Source organism: Hippopotamus amphibius, chromosome 2 (genome assembly GCF_030028045.1).
Source record: "Hippopotamus amphibius kiboko isolate mHipAmp2 chromosome 2, mHipAmp2.hap2, whole genome shotgun sequence".
In the NCBI taxonomy this organism is placed as follows: Eukaryota; Metazoa; Chordata; class Mammalia; order Artiodactyla; family Hippopotamidae; genus Hippopotamus; species Hippopotamus amphibius.
Genome location: NC_080187.1, coordinates 177,622,476 through 177,645,236, shown reverse-complemented (window position 1 = coordinate 177,645,236; position 22,761 = coordinate 177,622,476). Strand labels below are relative to the sequence as shown.

The window sequence follows — 22,761 nt, the reverse complement described above, 5'->3', positions numbered from 1 at the left end:
GTTCACAATACCCAGCAGCCCCTAATTTGATGGGTTGAGAGAGTTGCAAGAATGTCCTAATGTCTGAATTAGCTTAAAGGCAAAGGACTTCAGTTGGTGGAATTAAAGTCCCGTTTCTTCTGTGGTTCTCCGAGTGTGACCAAAGCCCTACATCAAAGCGAGCAAGTGATAAGTGGAGCCCCTGATGTCATAAATAAGTAAACCCACATGCCTCATCTCAGTGGCAGCTAAAAGGCAGTTGGTGAATCCCACACCATTTAATGTAAGAACTAAAATCATAGAGAGTGAGGAAGGGGTGGAGAGAAGTCCAGAGGAATCAAGCGAGAGGGAGCGATTTTGAGGGAGGAGGCCAGCTCCAGGGGCCGCCTCTTCATGTAATTGCAGGGAAGCACCGTGTGGTCCCTGCCTGCAAAGCGGGCTCTCAGGTAGGGGCACTGCTCCCTTCAGGGACATCTGGCAGCCTCTGGAGCGGTTGCCATGACTGCGGAGGGGCTGGGGGGTGCTGCTGACCTCTTAGTACATAGAGGCCAGGGTGCTGCTAACTGCCCTACAATGCACAGGGCAGCCCCCAAGGAGAGACTTACCCAGCCCAAAATATCAGTAGGACTGAGGTTGAGACGCTCTGCTGTACATCCCCTGGGCTTGCCTGACCCACAACCACGTGCCTTCAGAAAAAGTACTGAAGTCACCGCACCGTCCTGCCCTCACTTCTCGCCTCCCAGGGGAGGGAGTGATGGAGGATGGTGCTACCCACAGGCCAGGGGTCTCCATGCTCTGTGAAGAGCCAGTGCCTCACCTTGTTCTGTGCCCAAAGCAGGCATTGCCTTTGGTGGCCAGTTGGTGGCCCACCTGTGACTGTCCTCCTACGTGCTGGAGAGAGCTGCTAGCTTCAGTTCCCCGAGAGAGTAAATGAAAGGACGTGAGATTGTTCAGCCCCGAGTGGAGAGAGGAGGGGAGTGCTGACGGTGGGAGCAGTGACAATAGCTCCTGGTGGGCACTGGGTCTCTGGGGATTTCTGAGCAGTGGACAACGAGCAGCCAGTTAACTGTCCTCTTTCAGGTCAAGCTGGAGGGAGCGTGTTGATTCAAACGCCCATGACTTAGCCCCCTGTGATGTTTGTTTGTTTGTGGGGTTTTTGGCTGACAAAAGAAGAGACTTTATTGGGAAGGGGCGCCCGGGCGGAGAGCGGGAGGGTAGGGGCACCCAGGAGGACGGCTCTGCCACGTGGCTCGCAGTCTCGGGTTTTATGGTGATGCTGTGGGTTTCTGGGTTGTCTCTGGCCAATCACTCTGAGTTAGGGTCCTTTCGTAGCCACCTATGATTTTATAATTCAGGGCAAACCTCTGGGTTTGTTTTGGTTTCCAGGTGGAGCCCAATACCAAAGTGTTTCCAGCCGTCTTCCTGCAGCCTACAAGCACCTCTTTGTTTCAGTTTGAACTTGGGAAGCTGAAGGTATTTATCTGTCCCCTCACCTAATGTCTGTGACATGAGAAGGCGCACTGACCATTAGGGGGAGAAGCTCAGGCCTGAGAAAGCCAGACATCTGTCACCTCTTGCTTCTCATATGCCCCGCAAACCTCTACACTTCCATGTGAAATTCACAAATAGGTTCCCATTTTCCCCTTCCCCCACGTCTGTTGGATGCCGAAAGAATGAATGAATGCCCGTATAACCCGTTATGTCCGGTCTTCCCTGATGCTGGTGAAGCCGTCACTGGTCCCTGGATGCACTTGTCTCCCTTTAATGTATGCTCACCCTGTTGGTTATCGTGGGCCAGGTGCCTTGTCCAGCCACCGAGCATCTCTGTGTCGCACGTGTGTTCTCTCCCCTGATGCCTTTCTGCCTTGCCCCAGAACGCCATGCCCCTGTCGGCAGCCATATTTAAGAGTGAAGAGAAGAACCCCGTCCCGCAGTGCCCGCCGCGGCTGGACGTCCAAACCATCCAGCCCGTGCTCTGGAGCCGCATGCCCAGCAGCTTCCTGAAGGTGGAGATGGAGCGGGTGAGCGAGCGCCATGGCTGGGTGGTGCAGTGCCTGGAGCCTCTACAGATGATGGCGCTCCACATCCCCGAGGAGAACAGGTAGTGGAGGGGCCCAAGGGGGAAGGGCCAGCCCGGGAGGCGGGGAGGCAGGACCCAGCAAGCCCAGAGGGAGGGAGGAGCATCCTCATTGGCCAGGGGCTCAAGATGACTCCTCATTTCCCCGGAGCCTCGGTGTCTCTTCTTTCCCTTCCCCGCTTTCATTATTCACTGAGAAACAGCAGGGTGTTCACGACGATGTGCCTGCCACGGGGCTTTCACTGTAGCTCCGAGTACTCACACTCAGGGACATTTCCATATGTTTAATTAAAAACCCTAGCGTGACCCAGATACATATGTTATTGATGGCAAAAAGAGGAAGAATGAGGCATGCCTAGCTTGCTTGGAGAACCAAGAATCAGGCTCCTGGTTCCCCCTTGTTAAGAGGTGCTCCTGGATTATGGCCTGGGTTCAATTCCAGCGCTATCACTTTCTGGCTGTGTGGCCTTGAGTCCATTACTCATGCACTGCAGGCCTCAGTCTCCTCATCCAGACAGTGAGATCAATGCCCACCCAAAGGATTTCTGGGGGAGAAAGAATGAAATTGTGTAGGTAAAAATCTAGTTCGGTTTCTGTACAGAGAAAGAATTAAATGTTTTATTTTTATGGATGTTATTACCCCTTGATCTTTTGGACTAGAGAAATAAAGTACTAGAAGGTGGAGGTATGTGATACCCACGTAGCTCACCTTTAGGTGTTCCACTGGGTCATGGGCAGCAGCAGACAGGCTAGTGTAGGGAAGGAGCAGAAAAGACCAGGAGTCCAGCCAAGTAAGCCAGTTGCAAAGTGTCCTCAGATTCTCAGCGAGGAGCAAGACAAAATAGAAAAATTTAAACAGAGATCGGAGCTCATGCCCTGGGCCCCCACACACAAGGCAGTGATACACAAGCAAATAAATCTCTACAGCCGGGATGAAGAAAGGGAACGGATTACTTTCTCAGATTGGAAAGTATTTCCCCTCTGGACAGGAGGGCAGGTGTGCATTTGTTTTCAGGAAAGGGAAAGCCCCATGGCTGATGATTAAGTGGAGATTATATAAATGAGGCAGGTGGTAGACTGATGGGGGCTTTAGCTACAACTTCCGAGGGGCTCTCATATCAGGAAACAGGATCCCCTTGAGACTACAAGTAAGAGGACCAAGTCACCTGTCGTGTACCTGAGTGTTTTCAGTTCTGAGGTTTGGGTTTTCCCTGATAAGGGGGACTTTGATATTTGGTAAACCAGTGTCTTTTAGGTCTTACAGACTTTTGAGACCCTCGTAGTTAGAAATGGTGGGTTATCAGGAGCTGGGATATGGACCAGAACCGGGAGAGGAATGATAGCCTGTAAGAGACTCCTCCAGGCTTCCACCTGCTCTGCCTCCCTTGGGTCCGGTGAGATCCCTGGGGATTCGGAGGTTTAGCACTCTGCTGAATTCTGGCACATTCCCCCCCCCCCCCCCCGTGGAGTGGTTGATTGCTTGTCTTCTCCTCAGGTGTGTGGACATCCTGGAGCTCTGCGAGCAGGAGGACCTCATGCAGTTCCATTACCACACGCTGAGACTCTACAGCGCCTTGTGTGCCCTGGGAAACAACCGGGTGGCCTACGCCCTGTGCAGCCACGTGGACCTCTCCCAGCTCTTCTACGCCATTGACAACCGGTACCTCCCCGGCCTCCTGCGCTCCGGCTTCTACGACCTGCTCATCAGCATCCACTTGGCCAGCGCTAAGGAGAGGAAGCTGATGATGAAGAATGAGTACATCATCCCCATCACCAGCAGCACCAGGATAATCCGCCTGTACCCGGACGAGTCCAAGAGGCATGGGCTCCCTGGGGTGGGCCTGAGAACGTGCCTCAAGCCAGGGTTCAGGTTCTCCACCCCCTGCTTCGTCGTGACCAGCGAGGAGCACCAGAAGCAGAGCCCCGAGATTCCCTTGGAGCTTCTCAAGACGAAGGCGCTGAGCATGCTGACGGAGGCAGTGCAGGGCAGCGGGGCTCACATCCGGGACCCCGTCGGGGGGTCTGTGGAGTTCCAGTTTGTGCCTGTGCTGAAACTCATCGGAGCCCTGCTGGTCATGGGCGTGTTTGACGATGATGACGTTCGGCAGATCCTCCTCCTCATTGACCCCTCCGTGTTCGGGGAGCACAGTGGGGAGACAGAGGAGGGAGCAGAGAAGGAGGACGTGACCCAGGTGGAGGAGAAGGCCGTGGAGGCTGGGGAAAAGGCCAGCAAGGAGGCTCCCATCAGAGGCTTGCTGCAGACCCGATTACCAGAGTCCGTCAAGCTGCAGGTAACGCAGGGCAGCCAGCATCCTGCCCTTGGGAAGAGCTGGGGAGGGAGACAGTGCAGCCTGGTGGTGAGGCCAGGACTGTGGACCCTGTCCTGAATGTGGAGTGTAGCAGAGATGCTCAGGGAGAGCGCCCACTGGTCCTGCTTGTTTCTGAGCTAGAAGGTCTGCCCTAAGTCTCCCCAAACCAAAACAATGATACCAGCCCTCATCAATAAGGCATGTGCTTTAGAATTGTTTTTCTGCTACCAGCGGTGGATTTTTCCCTGATCTTATCTCCTACCCTTTGGGACTAATGGTCTTATTTGTGAGATCTTGTCTGGAGACAGGGAGGAGACTTTGGCTGTGGAGTTGACCATAGGAACTGGCTCGTAGGATGACCACGCTCATCACCTGCTCTCATTTGTTGCCATGCTCTGACCACCAGGCTGACATACACTGGCATTCAAAGAAAATGCCATCTGAGCTAAGAGTCCTGCTCCCTTAGAGCTGCTCCCTTGGCATCACCTGGGGAACCTCAGTGCTTCCTGAAACAGTCTTACCAGACTTAAAGTGTATCAGTGATGCACTGAAGATGATCGCGACTTTTGTCTTCTCAGCACTGAGAAAAGAGAAATGAAAATAAATAGAGGAGAAATTAACACAATACTGTAAATCAACTATATGTCAATAAAATTTTTTAAAAAGTAAAAAAGAAAAGAAATAGAGGAGTTTGTCTTAGTGGAGTGAGCCTGGTTCAGGCATCCCTGGGTTTCAATTCCTGCTCCTCAGCCACTTACTAGTTACACAAATTTGCGAAGTCACTAGCCCATCAGTCTCAGCTTTATGATTTGTAAAATATGGATGATGATAAAATAAAACATAATATTACAATGTGTTTTTATAAAATATAATTCAAAATATATTTTAGCATAAAATATATTATAAAAAACAATCTGCAGTTGAAGCTCTCTTATCCAGTGAGATGGGATTGGTAGGCGGTCATTTCATCAAAACATTGAATTGAGGAGAAGCATAACAAATTTTACATATGTACCTTAAATATTTTATTAAAACATAGAAATGTGCTATTCTGATGGAGGCCTCTTCTTTAATGTGAGTCCCTGACTGGCACAGAGTCCTCTCTTTTCCATGGATGACACCTGTCACGCACCATCTACGATGACCAGTTTGGGGTCTTTAAGGTGGGCTGCAGATTTAGAGGTAATTGAAAGCAACCTGAGTGCAAAATGTTTCTAGCTTTTTAAGATTTCCCCCAATTTTTTATAGCTGTCTAACTCACACTCAATTCTAGCATTTAAAAAAAAAAAAAAAAAAAAAAAAACTTGCCTTTCACAGATGTTCCCTAGTCATTCAACTTAGTTTTTTTTGTTTTTTTTATTTCATTGACCCACAGGACTTTAAATGTTGTAGTTATAATCACAAGTAGGACAAGCATAAGCTCTGGGTTCCAGGTTACCTGGCGAGAACAGAGGTGCGCAGATGTGCAGAGACTGTCCTGGTAGGTGACAGCACCCCATCACCAGGGGCCTTGTCTGTGCCCAGACACACCGGAGAGTGTTCTTTAGTCACGTGTGATGGGTTAAGTGGAGGTGGGTTCATAGAACTTAAACTTTAGTAAAAATATGTGGAACACACATAAAGTATGGCAAGTGGCCAGCAAATAGCTAGTGCTCAGTAAGGTATGGCTATTGTTTTTCTTATTAGTATAAATTCTAATGGTGATAAGATTAGTTATAACAATCCTGAAGAACTGATCACAGAAAAACAGTGCCGATAAACAGAAACAATGAAAGATGGGGAGGGAAGTGGAAGTCTCGCTTTCCCATCATCCAGAACCAGAAGATGTCAGGAAGGAGACCCAGTGCTCATATGTACCATTCGGTGGTGGATTTTTGTACTGAGCTTAGAGCCCTGGGAGAATGCTCTCCTACATGCTGTTCTCTGTCTCCACAGGCAGGCATGCTCTGTGTTTAATGAGCTCACTTTCCTGTTGTTCTCCTGGTCTCAGTGGTGAAGAGCTGGGCTCTGGGTTCAAGTAGTAATCCAGAGTCATCCAATAATGGCCAGCTTGGATTCCAGTAATAGCTCTATGCTTACTGTGTGACACTGGGCAAGTTCCTTAAATTGCCTAAGTCTCAGTGTTACCATCTGCAAAATGGGGGTGATAGCTGCTTCACCAATGTACATGAAGTATTATTATTTTCGCGTGTGTGTACACTTTTGCAGATGTGTGAGCTCCTCAGCTATCTCTGTGACTGTGAGCTGCAGCACCGGGTGGAGGCCATCGTGGCCTTTGGTGACATTTATGTCTCCAAGCTCCAGGCAAATCAGAAGTTCCGCTACAACGAGCTCATGCAGGCCCTGAACATGTCTGCGGCCCTGACCGCCCGGAAGACCAGGGAGTTCCGCTCACCTCCACAGGAGCAGGTGAGAAACCCCTCCTGAGCCTCTATCCCGTTCCTAGGGAAGAACTTGAACCTGACAAAGCAGGGTACACGAAACCTTTCTGTGCCGGGGTGGGGACAGCCAGGAGAGCTGCGGGAGATGGAAAGAGCCTGACCAGCACCAGGAAACAGGCTGGTCCTGGGCTGAGGCGACCCGTGAGCACTTGCCGGCCGTCTTAGGTGGGACGATAGCCTTCCAGAAGCACATGTCGGGCTGGGCTTCCTCCCTTCCCTCCATCAGTCTTGCCAGGGCCTCTATCTGTGAGTCACAGACCAGATCACTGTCAGGATCCGGCTTCCACCCCCTAGAGGGATTTCTGTCCGGTCCTTCCAGTAGTCACTACTCTCCATCAGAGATCAACAATAGTCAGCATTTCCCAGCTCATGAGGGTAGGTGCACAGTCTTCCTCATCCAAGGGCCCAAACCCCTCACGCTGTGACCTAGACCTCCTCCAAACACCCCCCAGCCCCAGGAAGCCTGCAGAGCGGGACCCAGGCGAGGGAGTCCTCTCCTGGGATGTGTTGTCTCCATTCTTTGCGGTACCACATCTCGTACTCAGTCTCGCCCAGATCGGAAGGCTGCTTTGAAAAGAATGAAAATCCTCTTGAGAAGCTTGCAGGTGAGGGAGGGACATCCTGTAAAATGATAGTTTCCATTTGTCCCTGCTGCTCAGCTGCTCACATACATCCTGCAGGCCGCTTGGCACAGCTCCCTCAGTATTCAAAAGAGAAGATAGATCTTTCAGTGAAGAAATTTATTTTCTGTCTTCAAAACCAAATCTTTGGATCTTATATATATTTAATAAGCAGCCTATCCATAAATGTCATCCGTATAATTACCACCATTTTATAATAATGGCGCCTCCACAACCTGGTCCAAGTACTTTCCTAAAACCTGTTTTATAGGCTACGGATATTTACATTGGCTTAAAAATGAACCACCTATGTTAGCTTTTTAAGATTCCTTTGAATGATACTGGCCTTGATAAAGAGCAGAGCTCTTTGCTAGAGGCAGGATGCAAAGGCCCTGTGGATTGGTGGGGGCAGATGCTTTGTGCTGTGCTGAGGAAAATGCAGTGAATGTGAATTATTCTTGAAGTCTTTACAACTGTTGTCAGGCTCCTTTTAGACTGGCAACAGGTGTGAACATTCCCTATTTCACTGGGCAGATGCTGACTTGCATTTGTGAAAAATGGGAAGGCGGGTGATGTAGTGATTAAAACACCAGTGTCAGCTTGAGACCCCGGCTCCTGTTCTGGCTCCACCATCACTCACTGTGTAATCTTGGGTGCATTACTTCTGTCTGTCTCAGTTTCTTCAGGCTGCCGAATGCGGATAATGTTTGTGAGAATCCCATGAGATAATTCACTTAGATTGCTTAGCAGGAAATCGGTCAGGTACTAAACATTGTGTAAGTACGACGAGCTATCTTTAGTTTTAGTGTCAGAGGTATTTGCATTCGCCTCATGCCATGTTCTGTGACCTTCTGTCAGTGAGCCAGTGACTAGAGTTTAATGGATATTTTCTGGCATCTCCTTAACCCAGCCAGGACTGGGTTGTCCGTCTGACAGTATCCCCATAGACGCAGCTCAGCATCCTGGCTCCTGGAAGGGTCCTGCTGGCTCCACCCTTTCTTTCCCCATTCTGCCTCCCTACCTTCTCTTCTGCCATCCTCAGGACCTACCGTCACTTCCTCCTTTAGCCTTCTAGACAATCCTCTGAACAATCATTTCAGACCCGTTTCAGAGGTCTGTGTCTCAAGAACTTCTCTAATGTGTGAGACCAGTGATTCTTGAGCAGACGTCAGAACCCCTGGAAGGCTGCATAAAACAGGTTGCTGATTCCACCTCTAGGGTTTCTGATTCAGTAGGTCTAAGGTAAGGCCCAATAATTCGCATATTTAGCAGGTTTCCAGGCTACACTGATGCTGCTGGTCTAGAAATGAAATAAAAGGAAGGACACTGTTACCAAACTCAGCTGTCCCATCTGCCACCCCTCCCAGAGTATTCATTTCTAGAAGAAACCTACCCATAGAACTTTCTAAATAAGAATTTAATATCAGTAAAGGATGGGGAGGATTTCAATCTCAGGGCATTGGAATGGAATATCACTTGGAAAATAGGATACATAGGAATCTGAATTTTAAAACAGTAGTATGATTACATCATTCTTCTGTAACCATGGAGGATAAAATAGAGGTTTTCAGCCCTATGTCCGTACACTATTCAGAGAGATATAACAAACATACTTGGGGGATATAGCTAAGTTCAAAGGTAGGTAAAGCTAAGATTAGTCCAGTGATTGTTGGCAAACTAGCCAAGCACAGTCTGTAAGTCTTTCACTTTGAAAAGGATGTCATTAAACGGTATGACCTGCAGCAGAAAATTCAGCTCACTCGCCTTTTGGTTACACCCTAAGGGCTGATGGACCACTTGCTTCCTAAGCGTTTCACCAAAAGAAAAGATCTTTCAGTAAAGAAATTAACTTTCAGATTCTTGAAACCAGATCTTCAGATCTTGTTTTTATTTAATAAACAACCCATCCATATATGTTGCCGATATAATTACCATAATTTAACATTGTGGAAGAATCGCCAAAATTACTTTTCCAACCTATTTTACAAATATTATTTTATTATAAACAATACCTCTACCTTCTTCCAAAAGCTTGTTTGCAGTCGAAGCTTTGACTAAGGATCTTCCTAACAATATTAAAGAAGGTTCATGGTTTAATAAATGAGATTGTAAATTTTTTTCACCTAGATATCCTAAACAGAAGAAGAAAATACCATTTTGCCTGGTGTTTGGGGTATCCCTCCTGACACAGCAAAATGGACAAAATTACCTGTAGTTATTACTTCAGTGCCTCCAGATATTCACTAACTTGGGGTCATGGGTCTGTGAAAGAATTTAGACATCCAGGAATCTGAGCAGCAGCTTTATTTTCACCAACTTTTCATTAATTTCTAACAGCATTTCTTTCAATTATTGATGTAGGCAGCAAAGCAAGTACCTGACTTTGTCACCCACAGAAACTGCATATTTTTTCATATCGTATTAGTGGTTCTAATCCCTTGAAATATCATATACATTCATCACTACTTCAAGATCACAGTGGATGTGAGACCTGCCGCTAAATCTTTTTGTCTAATGGGTTAATACATAAGTATATATGTTACTATATCACAAATGTTTTTATCATCTTGACAACTAGATTTCAATATATTTGCTTCTCCTTGTAATCCTCTATATTTTATTTTAGGTATTTAAAATAGTAATCTGAGAAAAAATCCATGGGTTTTACCAGACTGTCAGAGTGGTCCATGGCACAGAAACAGTTAAGCATCTCTGACACAAAACTGTAAAGGAAAAGATGATAGGCTGGCTGCAAAACATAAAATCTACATGTCAAAAAAATTCTGTTAAAATTAAAAGCTCACTAAAAACTGGGAAACGTATATATTACCCAGAGTTAATAATCTAGAGATGTGCAAAGCGCTCGCCGATTAATTTTTAAAAAGATAATTACACAACAGAAAAATGGAGGAAGAACATGGATGGGAAATTTGTAAACTGTGAGATAAAAACAGTCCTTCTGTGTGGAAAAACCAAGTTCAACCTCACCAATTAAATGCAGATTAAAGCAACAGAGGTATGACATTTTTCACCCATTAAACTGGAAAATATTTGAAAATATGTTAACTCTTATTACTGAAATAGAGATGGCAAAGTAATACACAGTCTTGTATAAACTTGATAATAATGCAAATTGTTGTGAGCTTTCTGGAGGGCAGTCTGGCAATTCATATCAAAAGCCATTAAGATGCGCAAACCTTTTGATCCAGGCATTTCACTTCTATGAGTGTATCCTAAGAAAATGATACAGAGATGTGAACAAAATTATATGAAAGGAAATTCAAACTAACTTTATTTACAAGGATAAAAAAAGAAACAACTTTATTTCATAGCAGATCATTAATTTTATATACATTTTATATAAATTGCAGTTCATCCTTGTGATGAAATGAAGTACACCTGGTAAAGATCAGGTTAAGAAAAATTTAAGTGCTCGGGATAAATTAAGTGGAAAAATTGAGTTTCAGAAGAGTTTATTTAGAATGTGATCTCAATTTGCATACATAAATATATTAACTAAAATATTGACAATGGCTGTCTTTGAGTGGGGAGATCTCAGTAAATTTTCTTCTTTAGATAATCTCCAAGTTTTGTGTAATTAATAAATTACCCTTATAATCAGAAAAAAGTGAAAGCGACTTTTTTTTTTTACCATCTCATAATTTGTGGCTTTGTTTCATTAATGTATTATTTACATCTTTGTATTCTCGTAACTCATCTCTCCAAATATCATTTAACATGCCCTGGATGCATGACTTTTTTCTCAGAATCATGCATTCCTTCCTAAAGATAGGTATTAGAGCCATGGTTACCAACATAATTACTCCAAAGAAGGGCAGAGACAGTATTTTGGTGATGGAAAGCAATATTGCTGGAATATTTTCTTTTCCTTTTTTGTATCTGTAGTGAGATTTTTTTCCCCCAGTTATTGAGATTTGGTTAACACATCACATTGTATAGTTTAAGGTGTACAACATAATCATTCGATATATGTATATATTGTGAAATGATCACCACAGTAAGTTCAGTTAAAGTTATATGATTTTTTTTTTCTTATGATGGGAACTTTTAAGATCTACTCTCTTAGCAATTTTCAAGTACCGTATTTTTAACTACTGTCACCATGCTGTACATTACATCCCCAGGACTTACTCGTCTTATAACTGGGAGTTTGTACCCTTTTCTAAAATTTTTATTTTTTATTGAAGTATAGTTGATTTACAGTGTTTCAGATGTACAGGAAAGTGATTCAGTTATAGAAAACTACTTTTAAATGTTGGCCATCTTTACCAAAAAAAAATCAAGTTAAATAAAATTTGCAAAGACTGTTAGGTGTCTGACTAAGGTTGGATCTGAGTTCTTTGGACAGACATTGAGAACCAACTAGCCATTATTCTTTGTCCCTCAAAGATCAACATGCTTCTTAACTTTCAACTGGGAGAGAACTGCCCGTGCCCAGAAGAGATCCGGGAGGAGCTGTATGACTTCCACGACGACCTTCTCATTCACTGCGGTGAGCTTCCAAGATAAAAGCTTTATCCGAGACAAGTCTGTTCGTGATTCCTTCATTAGAAGCTCGTGGGGGGTTGCAAAGTTAGTTTTCTACGCGGGTGAGTCAAAAATTATCCTCACTCGGGCTGTAGAATTTATTTTAACTAACTTTTAGAAAAGAAAGATATATTTTTCGACATGATCTCCTTGCTTTTCAATATGCTTTGTCCATCTGTCAACAAGCTTTCACATTCCCTCATTAAAAAGTGTTTTAGGTGGAGCTGCGAGCCGCGAAGGCACCTGTCTTCACTTCTTCATCAGAAGTGAATCTTGTCCTCCTAGGGCTGCTTTCAGGGAACCAAACAGGTGACAGTCTGATGGAGCAAGATCAGGACTATAGGAAGGATGCTTCAATACCTCAAAACGAAGTTTCTGCAGAGTGTCAAGTGTGGGCAGAAGTGTACACACCTTCAGACCACAAAAAACGAATCACTGCACACTGCTCTTCTTTTGTGCAAATCACAAATAGGGCATCCATTTTTGCTCGCACCGCAGTTACAAATGAACTGATGTAACACGTTCACACCTGCACAGCAGTGACTGGGGAGACAGTAGCCTTGAACGGAAAGCTGGAAAGTGCTGATAAGACAGTGCGGCCAACAGAAGTTTTAATGTAACTGGAGTGTGGATAATTTTTGACTCACCCGCGTTTTTAAATTATGATACTGATTGTCCAAGAAATGATTCTCTCCAAACTATTTGGGTCAGAGAAGATGTAGGACATCATCCTGGCATAATACATGATGGAAACTTCTTCTACCTACAAGAAATGTTGCTGAGATCTAAGAGAGGAAACTGGGTCTCTGAAGGAAAGAAAAGAACTGATCTTTACATAAACTAAACCTCACCCAATTTACCTACAGTTAGTTGGGTCTCTGCTCCCAGCTTAGCCAAGATTCTGATCCCCTTTGCTTTTTAGCTTCTGCACTGATATATGTATGGCCATGTCTGCCCTTAAGGATTCTAAACCAGCCATCCCTACTTTGATGTGTATCTGCTGGTTTTAAAGTGGCTCTCAGCAATTGTGCTGCTTGTACATGGGTGGATCAGTAGTACTGTGTGGATAAGAGATAAGTTTTTCATCTGAAGTAACTCATGGTTAATTCTTTCTTTTTGGACACTCTAGAGCTCATTTTGGGTATAGGTTAGGAAAAGTTAAGTCTTGGGATTGAAATTATTTGATGTTCTTATATACAAGAAATCATCTTTTTAAAAAACTTGCCAAAAGACATGATATAGATAAATACTTATGGGAGGCTGTCTATAGTATCTTTAGAAAGTTCCAAAGGGTGGAAAGCAGTGTTTCTACATTCTTTCAATTGTGCGGTGGCTTCATGTACTGTTTGAGGTTGTCACTCTGTTCTGTGACTTGCTTAGGGGTTCCTCTGGAGGAAGAGGAAGAGGAGGAGGAGGACACCTCCTGGACTGGAAAATTCCGTGCCTTGGTGTATAAAATCAAAGGCCCTCCCAAGCCAGAGAAGGAGCAGCCGACAGAGGAGGAGGAGAGATGCCCTAGTAAGTACCAGGGCCTTTCAGTCACAGTACTCCCAACCTGGGGACCCTCTAAGACTTAATTAAGGTAATGGTCTTTCTAAACAGATACTGTGGGATAGAGAAGGGCTGCTTAGCTTCAAGGAAGCATTCTGTTATTGGTGGAAGTTATTGCTATATATTTGTGGCTATGCTTTTCTTGTAACTTAAGGAACTTTCAGAGTTTTCTGAAAGGGATGGATTACTTGGTGAGTCTGCTCTTGTCTGTCTACGTTTAAAGGCCTGCAAACAGATTTCCATTCTTTCTTTTTTATGTCTTCAGAGTCTTCCTTTTCTAACTATTGTTGTTTCTGTCACTTTTGGTGGTGTTTCCTTAGCATTGAAAATTGCCCTAGTGGGGAAATAACGTAATAATAATAAGGCAGAAGTACAGGGAAAAAAAAGAAAAAAAGAAGAAGAAAAAAGAAGTACCGGGCATGGGATGTGGGGTGTGGGGAGGAAGTTGTTTTGGGGTTTTGGCCATGATTTTCCTAATGTAGCATCCAAGAGGAATTGGACCTTCTATTTTTCAACATTCTCAGATCTTGTCCAAATCACTTCTCTAATCCTCATAGTACAGATGACTCTTGCCATTTCGACCCACGTGGAAACAAGATCATAATTTGTTCTGCAAGGCCGTTTACTGTCTATTACGACTACCATTAACATTTCAAGAGGAAGATTGTCTGTATATTATAATCAGTCTGCTCTTTACTACCAAATTCTGCACATATTTTGCTTGCTTAAAGAAGGAATTTCCCAGGTTTAATATAGTTGCTTTTTATCTTATTCCCTGTTCCTATCCAATTTAGAACATGTTTTCAAATTATAGACTGGAGCAATAGACTGTCAAGATATGATGAGTTTGTCTGAAAACGCTACTTAGGGGTTGGTTCATACACCTTATTGCCCTCTCTGTTGACCTTCCATCTTTGCCAGATTATCTCCGAAGGGAAAGAATCCTCCCCATTTATCAGCACAAGCGTTGAAGCCCCTGCAAGAGTGTCTGGGGTCCTGGGCAGCAGTTGTACTGGCAACCCTAGATCGATCCTATTTGTCACCATGGAGAGGGGGGTCTTTGGTAAGGACAGGCCAGCACAAGTCAAAGGTCCAAAAAAGTGAGTTTAGACTTCCTTTGTGGTTACTGCCAAAGCAGAACTAAAGGTAGTCTGAGCTGACCCATGTTACCTGTGGAGAGTCGGTTTTGAAAGTGGTTGCTTCTTTTGAACACAATATGTCATAACCAGGGGGTCCTCCAAGGTGACCGCTTCGTGTTAGGTAAATGGGGTCCGTTAGATTAAGTCACCTGGCTCTGTGAAGTCTCCCTAACTCTAAGCATGGTGTCTGCCCCTAAGGACTGCAAACTTTAGCATTGCTACCCCAGGCCTCAGGCAGAAGGATTATGTTCTGTCTGTTCTGGCAGGATGTGCAAACCTGAAAGGCCACCCCAGTAGGACACACCGTGGTTCACCCCACGCTGCTTGCATTCCACAAGCAGAATTATGAGAGGTTCAAGTTTTGTGTCATAAGTCTTCGATCCTGCAGTCCCAGAAATAGAAGGTGGCCAGGCATGTCTGGTTGTCAGCATATGGCTTCCCTGCCAGATGTTCCAGGGACATAAAGCTCCTCACTCAGGGCTGACATTTTAAGAGAAAATCTTGGGGATGGTTTAACTGCCACACCCCTCAAAATTGTTTTTCACATGATTGAATGCAAATGATGTTTCTGAATGCATAACCAGTTGCCATAAAGGTTTCTAATCCTTTAAAATATTGGTAACTTTGCCCGTGTTATTGCTTATGATTTCTCTTACCCTTGCATTTGATGGAACATTAAAAGTTTAAATAATGAGAAGAGCACGCTATTGTGAATTAACAGTTTACCAAAGACTTCATGTGTGTTAGTTTACTGCTATTAGTTTTTCCACTGTTCCATTGGGTAGCTGATGAACATAGGACTCGGAAGAGTTAAGGGATACTGGTTCATTCACTTATTCTTTCCATCCTTACCTGGTTCCAGAAAAATTTCCAGGTGACTGGATGTCAGCAGCCCAAGGTAACCCAGATGAGTAAAGCTGTGACCTGATTGCAGTCTTCTGACTCTGATTCCATGCTCTTCCCTTTGTCCCACAACATGGCACTTACCAAAGAATTTATCAGCATATGTATAATGAGCCCCCAACCCACACATCACATACAGAATGGCTTCTTAAAAACATCATCTTTGTATCTTGCTTACTGCATCTGTGAGGGAGCTCACTCCCTTAACTCATCATGTGTAGGAATCTGAACCCAACAGTAGTCAAATGTCAACATCAAAAAGTCAACCCAGCCAAAGATCTGGACTTGGGGTTTTCAGGGTAGGTGGTGCCACTTCTCCTCTATGAGCAGTTGGTGTTGGCCAGATAACCTGCAGGGAACCTCAACTTTTAGGAAAGAAGAAGCAACAGTGTCATGAAACCCAAAAGAGTCCTGCTAGCTGGTTCAGTGTTACAGGGATTTGCCCAAACTAATTCCAGGCCGTGTTGTGATGGAAGTTGTTACAAACTTCTCAAAAGATTATATGATGATGAAGAGATTAAAAAAAAAAACCTATGACAGTAGCAGCCCACCATACTAAGTCATATTTCTTTTTTAATATCCCAATCCAGCACATTCCCCAAAATCTTTTGCATGTTAGTTGGAGGCCAGTGTTTCTCACACACTACAGTTTAAGTACGGTTTCTTGGAATATAAATCTGTAGCCCCAGAGATATCCCTCCAGAAGAGGCCAACCAGCTCTTTCTGCTAAATTCTAAAATTAACAAAATAAAAAATCACCTGTCACTACACAGCTCAAAGTTGGTGCCTTCCTGGACTCTGTCATTCACTGAGTGCTTTCCCCCTGGCAAGTTTTCCATCATCTTCTCTCTGCAAAGTAAGCTGCTACCTGTATCCGCTCTCACCCAGTCACTGAATAACCAAACAGCCATAGACCAGAATTCTCCCCCACCTAAATTCTGCAGCCTTTTCTCATGCTGAGAAGGGGAAAAGTCTGCTGTTCACCACCAAAATAAGTCCTGGACCCCAACACAGATACTCACACACAAAGTAAGATAACTTAGCAGTAGGTATAGATATCTGTGGCACTCAGGCAGTATTTCTGAGCCTCTTTAGACTCTCTCCAAACAGCTTCTCCCTAAGACATACACACACAGATACCTCCTCCATGAAATCTTTTTTCAACCTCATCTTCCATCACCCTGCCCCTGCCATATTGTGGAATTTCTAACAGGGCATATATAACTTTCCACCTCAGGTGGAGTATTTGTGTACCTGTTTATTTTCTTACTGCGACTTAGTACCAGGACCACATCTTACTTGTTTCTACATTCAGCTCATCAGCACAAATCTTTCTGACCTCTAATACATGTTAATTATCTGAGGCTTACAAAGATGAGGAAGACGAGGACCTTACAGACAAAGGAGGAAACAGGTGTGGACAAGCAACTCAATATAATCACGAGGTTGGATGTACTGTAATAAAAGTATGCATAAAGGACAGTTGGTGGCCAGAAGAGAGGATTAGAAAAGTATCCTTAAAGGATGTAGCTGGGTAGATATATAAGGGAGAGGCATTTTTGATGAAAGGAGCTACTTCAACAAAGCCCAGAGGCAAAACAAACAACAAAAAATTCATATTCCAGGAGTGGCAATGCATTGAGATCAGCTGAATTATAAGAGGAATTGAATGAGGAAGAGTGGAAATGTAGGGTGGTGTTAGAGCAAAATGTCTTGAAAAATCCAGTGGTTAAACTGTATTCAGTCTTAGATTGTGACATGTTACTGTTCCTGTGTATTTTATACTACTTGGCCTTATAGCTGCCAGGAGGGAGGGTTTGACATTTTACATTGTACCCAGTGTGTCCTGGGCATTGTCTTAAGCACTTCTGTAAGGATTACCTCATTTAATTCTCACAACAAAAATATGCAGATGACGATCTTATTCCAATTTTACAATTAGAGAAACTGAAATAAAGACAGATTAAATAACTTTAGAGTCACACAGGGGTGGCATAAAAATTCAAACTTTTGTCTATCTGAGTCCAATTCCCATCCATATTATTTATATAATAACATCATAGCAATGACTATGAAAGATTCTTGAGGACTAAATTATTCTTTTACTCAGTAATAATGAGGTAGGGACTTCCCTGGCTGTCCAGTGGTTAGGACTCCATGCTTCCACCACCGGGTGCCCAGGTTCAATCCCTGATCAGGGAATTAAGATCTTGCAAGACGCTCAGTGTGGCCAAAATATATGTATATATATATAATTTTAAAAATAGTGATGTAGTTATGGGCACAGAGCTCTGGAGTTAGGCTTCCTGGTCTTAAGTTCTTGCTCTGCCACATAATACCTATGAGAGTGAACGTGTGACAGTGTCTCTGTGCCTCAGTTTTCTCATCTCTACAATGGACACAGCATTAATGCTTGCCTCGTTTGCTTGATGTGATGATTAAATTAGCAAATATATGCAAAGTGCTTAAAAGTATGCCTGGCACAGAGTAAGCACCAATTTCAAGCATTTTTTGTCTATTAAAATGTTTGTTGATCACCTGCCATATCTCAAACATTGTATTAAGCACTGGTCAACCTATTTTAGCAAGATAACAGTTCAAAGGACTGCAGTGGGGATACATTGGAGGTATGGGGGCCCATTGGGACATCAGTGCAGTGCCCTAGATGAGAAGTTCTGAGGACTTGAATAAGGGTGGTGTGGTAGGCAGGACAGTGATCCCACAGATGTCCATGTCGTAATCCCTGGAGTGTGTGTGTGTGTGTGTGTGTGTGTGTAAATTAAGTCAAAGGACAGAGAGAAATTTAGTTGCAAAAGAAATTAAGGTTGTTTGTAAGATGGTCTTAAAATGGGAGTCTCCTGCATTTCTAGAGTGGGCCCAAAGTAACCACAAGGGTCCTTAAAAGTGAAAGAAGGTGGCAGATGAGAGTTAGAATGTTGGGGACATGAGAAGGGCCAGGCTCAGGTCTCCTGGAGGAAGAGCCAAGGAATGTCAGAAGCCTCTAGAAGCTAGAAGGGGCAGGAAATGGATTCTCCCTTAGGGCCTTCAGAGAGAAATGTACCCAGCCACACCATGATTTTAGCCCAGCCTGGGTTTAGCTCCTATCTGGGTCAGGCTCCTCATCTCCAGAACTGTAAGATAGTAAACTGGTGTTGTTTTGCCACTAAGTTTGTGCTGATTTTCACAGCAGAAAAAATCTAATACAATCTAATACAAGTGTTAACAGCAAGAAGTGAGCTTGAGGTGTCAGACACATTCTAAAAGTAGGGTCAGCATATCTTGGCACCACTTGGAAATGTGAGGAAGAGGAAGGGGTTACAGGTGGTCTGTGTGGATTCCTAGTGGGTCAGGACCGGTGATTGTGTTAACAGAGGTGGGGGGTGGGGCTTAACTTCTATTTAGCTCTATAGAAGTCACAAGGAGATTTCCCATAGCTGGTCTCAGTCTCCTGGGGAGCCCTGCATAGCGGATAAAACAGGCATCGTGAGTCCTCGCTTAGATGAGGAAGTAGCGAATCCAAGGCATTCGGCGACTTGCCCACCGACAGACGGCAGAGCAGGGTCGGAACTGGTTGCGATCGTGCGCTGGCTCCCGAGCCCGACCTCCGCAGCCCTCCATGCATAACAGGTGTTCTGCATCCGTTGGATCTGTCACTGTCAGGCCCGCCCGCAGAGCAGCCTGCCCTTTTGTAATGGAGAAGAGAGTCTGTCAATAGAGGGGAAACGACCATCAACTGAGCACCAACTTGTGCCAGGTTCTGTGCTCGAACCTGAGTTTCACCTCATCTGAGCTTATCCCACAGCAAACAACCAGATATAGTGACAGCCAGGTTCCCATTTTGTACCTTCGGCAGCTAAGCCTGAGAGAAGCAAAATAACTTGGACAAGGTTCTTGCAGTGAGTGAGAAAGAGACGGAGATGGGGATCTTGCTCCATATCCAGGGCCCCTGCTCTCTCAGAACTGTGCAGGGATGCTGGGCGGGGGGCGGGAGGGAGTGAGGGTGAGGACAGGGAAGCGCAAAGGTCAAGGATGCGTGGCCAGACGCTGGCCTTACCATCAGTTTATCCTCCACACTGCACAGAGGTAGAAACTAACATAAAAGCAATTTGATTACTTTCCCAACAGAGTAAAGACAGAGACCTCAGGTCCCTGAGTCCTTTGCTGTCCCATCTGTGCTCTGTCTTCATTTCAGGGATTTCCCTCCCTAACACATCAGCCAACATCATCTGTTCTCTCTCTGCTCTTTTCCCCGTTGTCATCATCGGTCATTTAACTGCCTGACTGTTTTTGAGAAAGCGATTATGAGGCTGGTTGACTGATTTCAAAAACAACAGGCTAATTATCTCCATATGATGGATGAGACCCCAGGAGACCACAGAGATGGGCTGGCAGAATTGGAACCACGACGAAATGCAGCCTCACTGGCGCTTTGCGGGGCTGCCTCTGATGGGAGGAGGTGTCCAGCCAGCTGAGGAAACTGTCCTGGGGGTGAAGCAGTCTGCTTCACAAGTAGGAAAGCTCTGGCCAAGGTAGAAAACCACTGAGGAAGGGAAACGGATTTAGCAGAAATAGCCAACCACCACGAGACTGTCCCAACATGGTCTGCTGTGAGAGCCAAGGTCAACGGCAGCCAGGCCAGGGACATTGGGCTGTTTGTGGGGTCTCATTGTGCAGAGAGGTGGGAGGCTTCACCTCCTGTACAGCACTCACTCCCCCACTACCTCCGCAGACCCCCTATTTACAAGATCCATGGTTGGTTTATTAAATTGAAGTGCTTCTTTTCCTAAATAAACAGTAAAGTGAGGATTAGTCTAACAACAGCCATCAGTGCTGGAGAAACTCAGTTCCTGCCACATCTGTCTTTTCTATTCTTACATGGCGGTCGTGAGGGTTAAATGATAAGTCAGATACAGCATTTAGCACAGAGTCTGACACATAGGAAGCGCTTAGTAAATATTGGCTACTACTGTTGTGATGAGAAGTAGAATGTTCTAGCAAGCAGCCTGAAATTTGATCCTTATTCCCCAGCAAAGGAAGCCAATAGAGAAGGAAACGAGTATACGTGTCCAAAAATTAAATACGGAGCTGAGATGAATGAGAGCTGGGTGCTTTCTTAGATGTTCAGCTGCTTGCCACAGAGCCAGGTGGTGGTGGGCTTGCACATCACATGCCTCTGGGGGTCTGACAGCCAGTGCCTGTTCATTGGGCCCCGTCATAAAGAGAGTGATTCTTTCTTGTCACTGAGGAACAACGTCCAGTTGTCTTTGCAGGCTTTGCCTTTCAGGTTTTCAGAGCCTTGTAACCTTGTTCCCAGTGATCTCAATAGCATCCTTGTTCTACTGAAATGAGGCCAAAGTGGCACCAAGTGCACAGCCTCGGCCAGAGAGGCACCAGGAAAGCTCATAAAAATTAGCATGATGAATTTTCTAAATCTCCTTGGAGTGAATGGATTTAACTTTCTCTCTGACCTTCTCTTCTAAGAAATCATAGGTATTTGGCCACTTTATAACACAGACCAGACGTTCAGCCCAGAGGAAGCTCTGGAGCACAGAGCGCAGAGAGCATGAGCTTTTCCCCAGTAAATCTTCCCAACTAAATCTAGAGGGTGTTATTGTGCCATCTGACCCCTGACATGGGAAGGGCTCTTTCTCCGCCAGCAATCAGAGCAGTCATCAGAAAGGCTATCAAGTTTCCACAGCTCATCTCCTCGATGTAAGTGATTAGTGGTGTGCGGTGATGTTCTGATAATGGCCACGTCCTCACCGTGGTCAGTAACCGCTGGCATTTTAAGATTTTATTTCCTCAATCTCGGGTTTTACTATTAGTAAGAGCAAGCTGAGTCACATCATGCTGGGCTGGTTGGCATGAAAATGCAGAGGTAAAATCCGTGACGCTCATCAGTGTAACCCGATGAAGCCGTAGGCATTCATTCACCATTTTAACAAATTAGAACAACTCTTTCAAGAGCTCAGGGGGTCAGAGAGACATAGTATCGTAGAATATTAAGCCACAAGTGACTTGACTTCATAGACGTGAACAGAGACACAGAGAGGTAAAGCATCTATACCAGGGTCACACAGGCAGAGTGGGAAACAAAATACCCAGCACTTCTGTCACTAGATCACACTCCCGTTCATTGTCTTCAACACGAATGTTATGTTGTTCACTTCATTTCATTGGTGAAGATTCCGAGGCTCAGGGAAAATGGCTAATCTGCCCAGTTCAGAGTCCATTAGAAAAAGAGCTAAAGCTTTATGATTTTCAGGCTTTATTTCTGAATCCATTTTGGAGTTTATTATGAGAGCATCTAAGCAGTAGCATTAATAAAGATAATTATTTTTCTGAATTTTATGAAGCTGTTGAGAGGAAGCCACACTAAGATGGTAAAGTAGATGTGTTTAGGGTCTAGTAGGCAAGGTTTGAATCCCTGCTCTATCATTTACTACTTATGATGTTAGACGAAAATTTCTGTAAATTCTGTATGTTTCAGCTTTCTTCTCTGTAAAAAGAGAATAATAATAGTTCCCCCTTCACGGGGTAGGGGAAGGGAATATAAGAATTCAGTAAAGCAGTGCTCAGTTTAATGTTCTGATACTTAGAAGATGGTATCCCTGTCAGCTTCTGAAGTGAATATACAAAGCGTAGGTCATACGTAAGAACTTCGCCTCCATGATTATCATTTCAGATACTTTCAACAAAAAAGAAGAGAAAACCCAATTCAGGTAGAGTAGCTGACAAGGGACTTTTGTGACTGGTGTATCTGGAGGTTTGGAGATGGAGCCATTCCCTGGGTTGAGTTAATCCCTTTGTTCTGCTCACCTCCCCAACCCACATGATGGCTGCAGTTCTGGGCCTCACACCCACACACTGCAGTGTCCAAGGGAAAAGTGAGAACGTTTCTTCTGCCCTGGTATTTGAGGCAAGATCACAATCCTGAGATCACCTTTGATTGGAGAACTTGATCACGGGTCAACTCGTGAACCGATGAGTGTGACCTAGAAAATAACATGTGCTGGTGACTTAGTCAACAGAGCCACCTGTGCAGTGGAGTTAGATCCTTTCACAGAGGAATATGGGCCATAAGGTAGAGAGGCAGATATCTGCACAAAAGCAGGGTTCTGTTAAGAAGGAAGGAGGGTCAGATGGATGCTGGCTCAATGGCCAGGAATATTCATTATGCCATTATGGTCATCA

General features: G+C 44.6%; 1 protein-coding gene across 1 annotated transcript in view; it reads left to right on the top strand.

Annotated features, from left to right (window-relative positions):
* Nucleotides 1–22,761, top strand: part of RYR3 (ryanodine receptor 3) — a 361,967-nt gene that overhangs the window by 179,215 nt on the left and 159,991 nt on the right. The window contains 6 exon segments of the mRNA XM_057721476.1: nucleotides 1,366–1,452; nucleotides 1,854–2,080; nucleotides 3,552–4,347; nucleotides 6,574–6,774; nucleotides 11,837–11,939; nucleotides 13,355–13,492. Coding sequence (XP_057577459.1) covers nucleotides 1,366–1,452; nucleotides 1,854–2,080; nucleotides 3,552–4,347; nucleotides 6,574–6,774; nucleotides 11,837–11,939; nucleotides 13,355–13,492 — 1,552 coding nt within the window.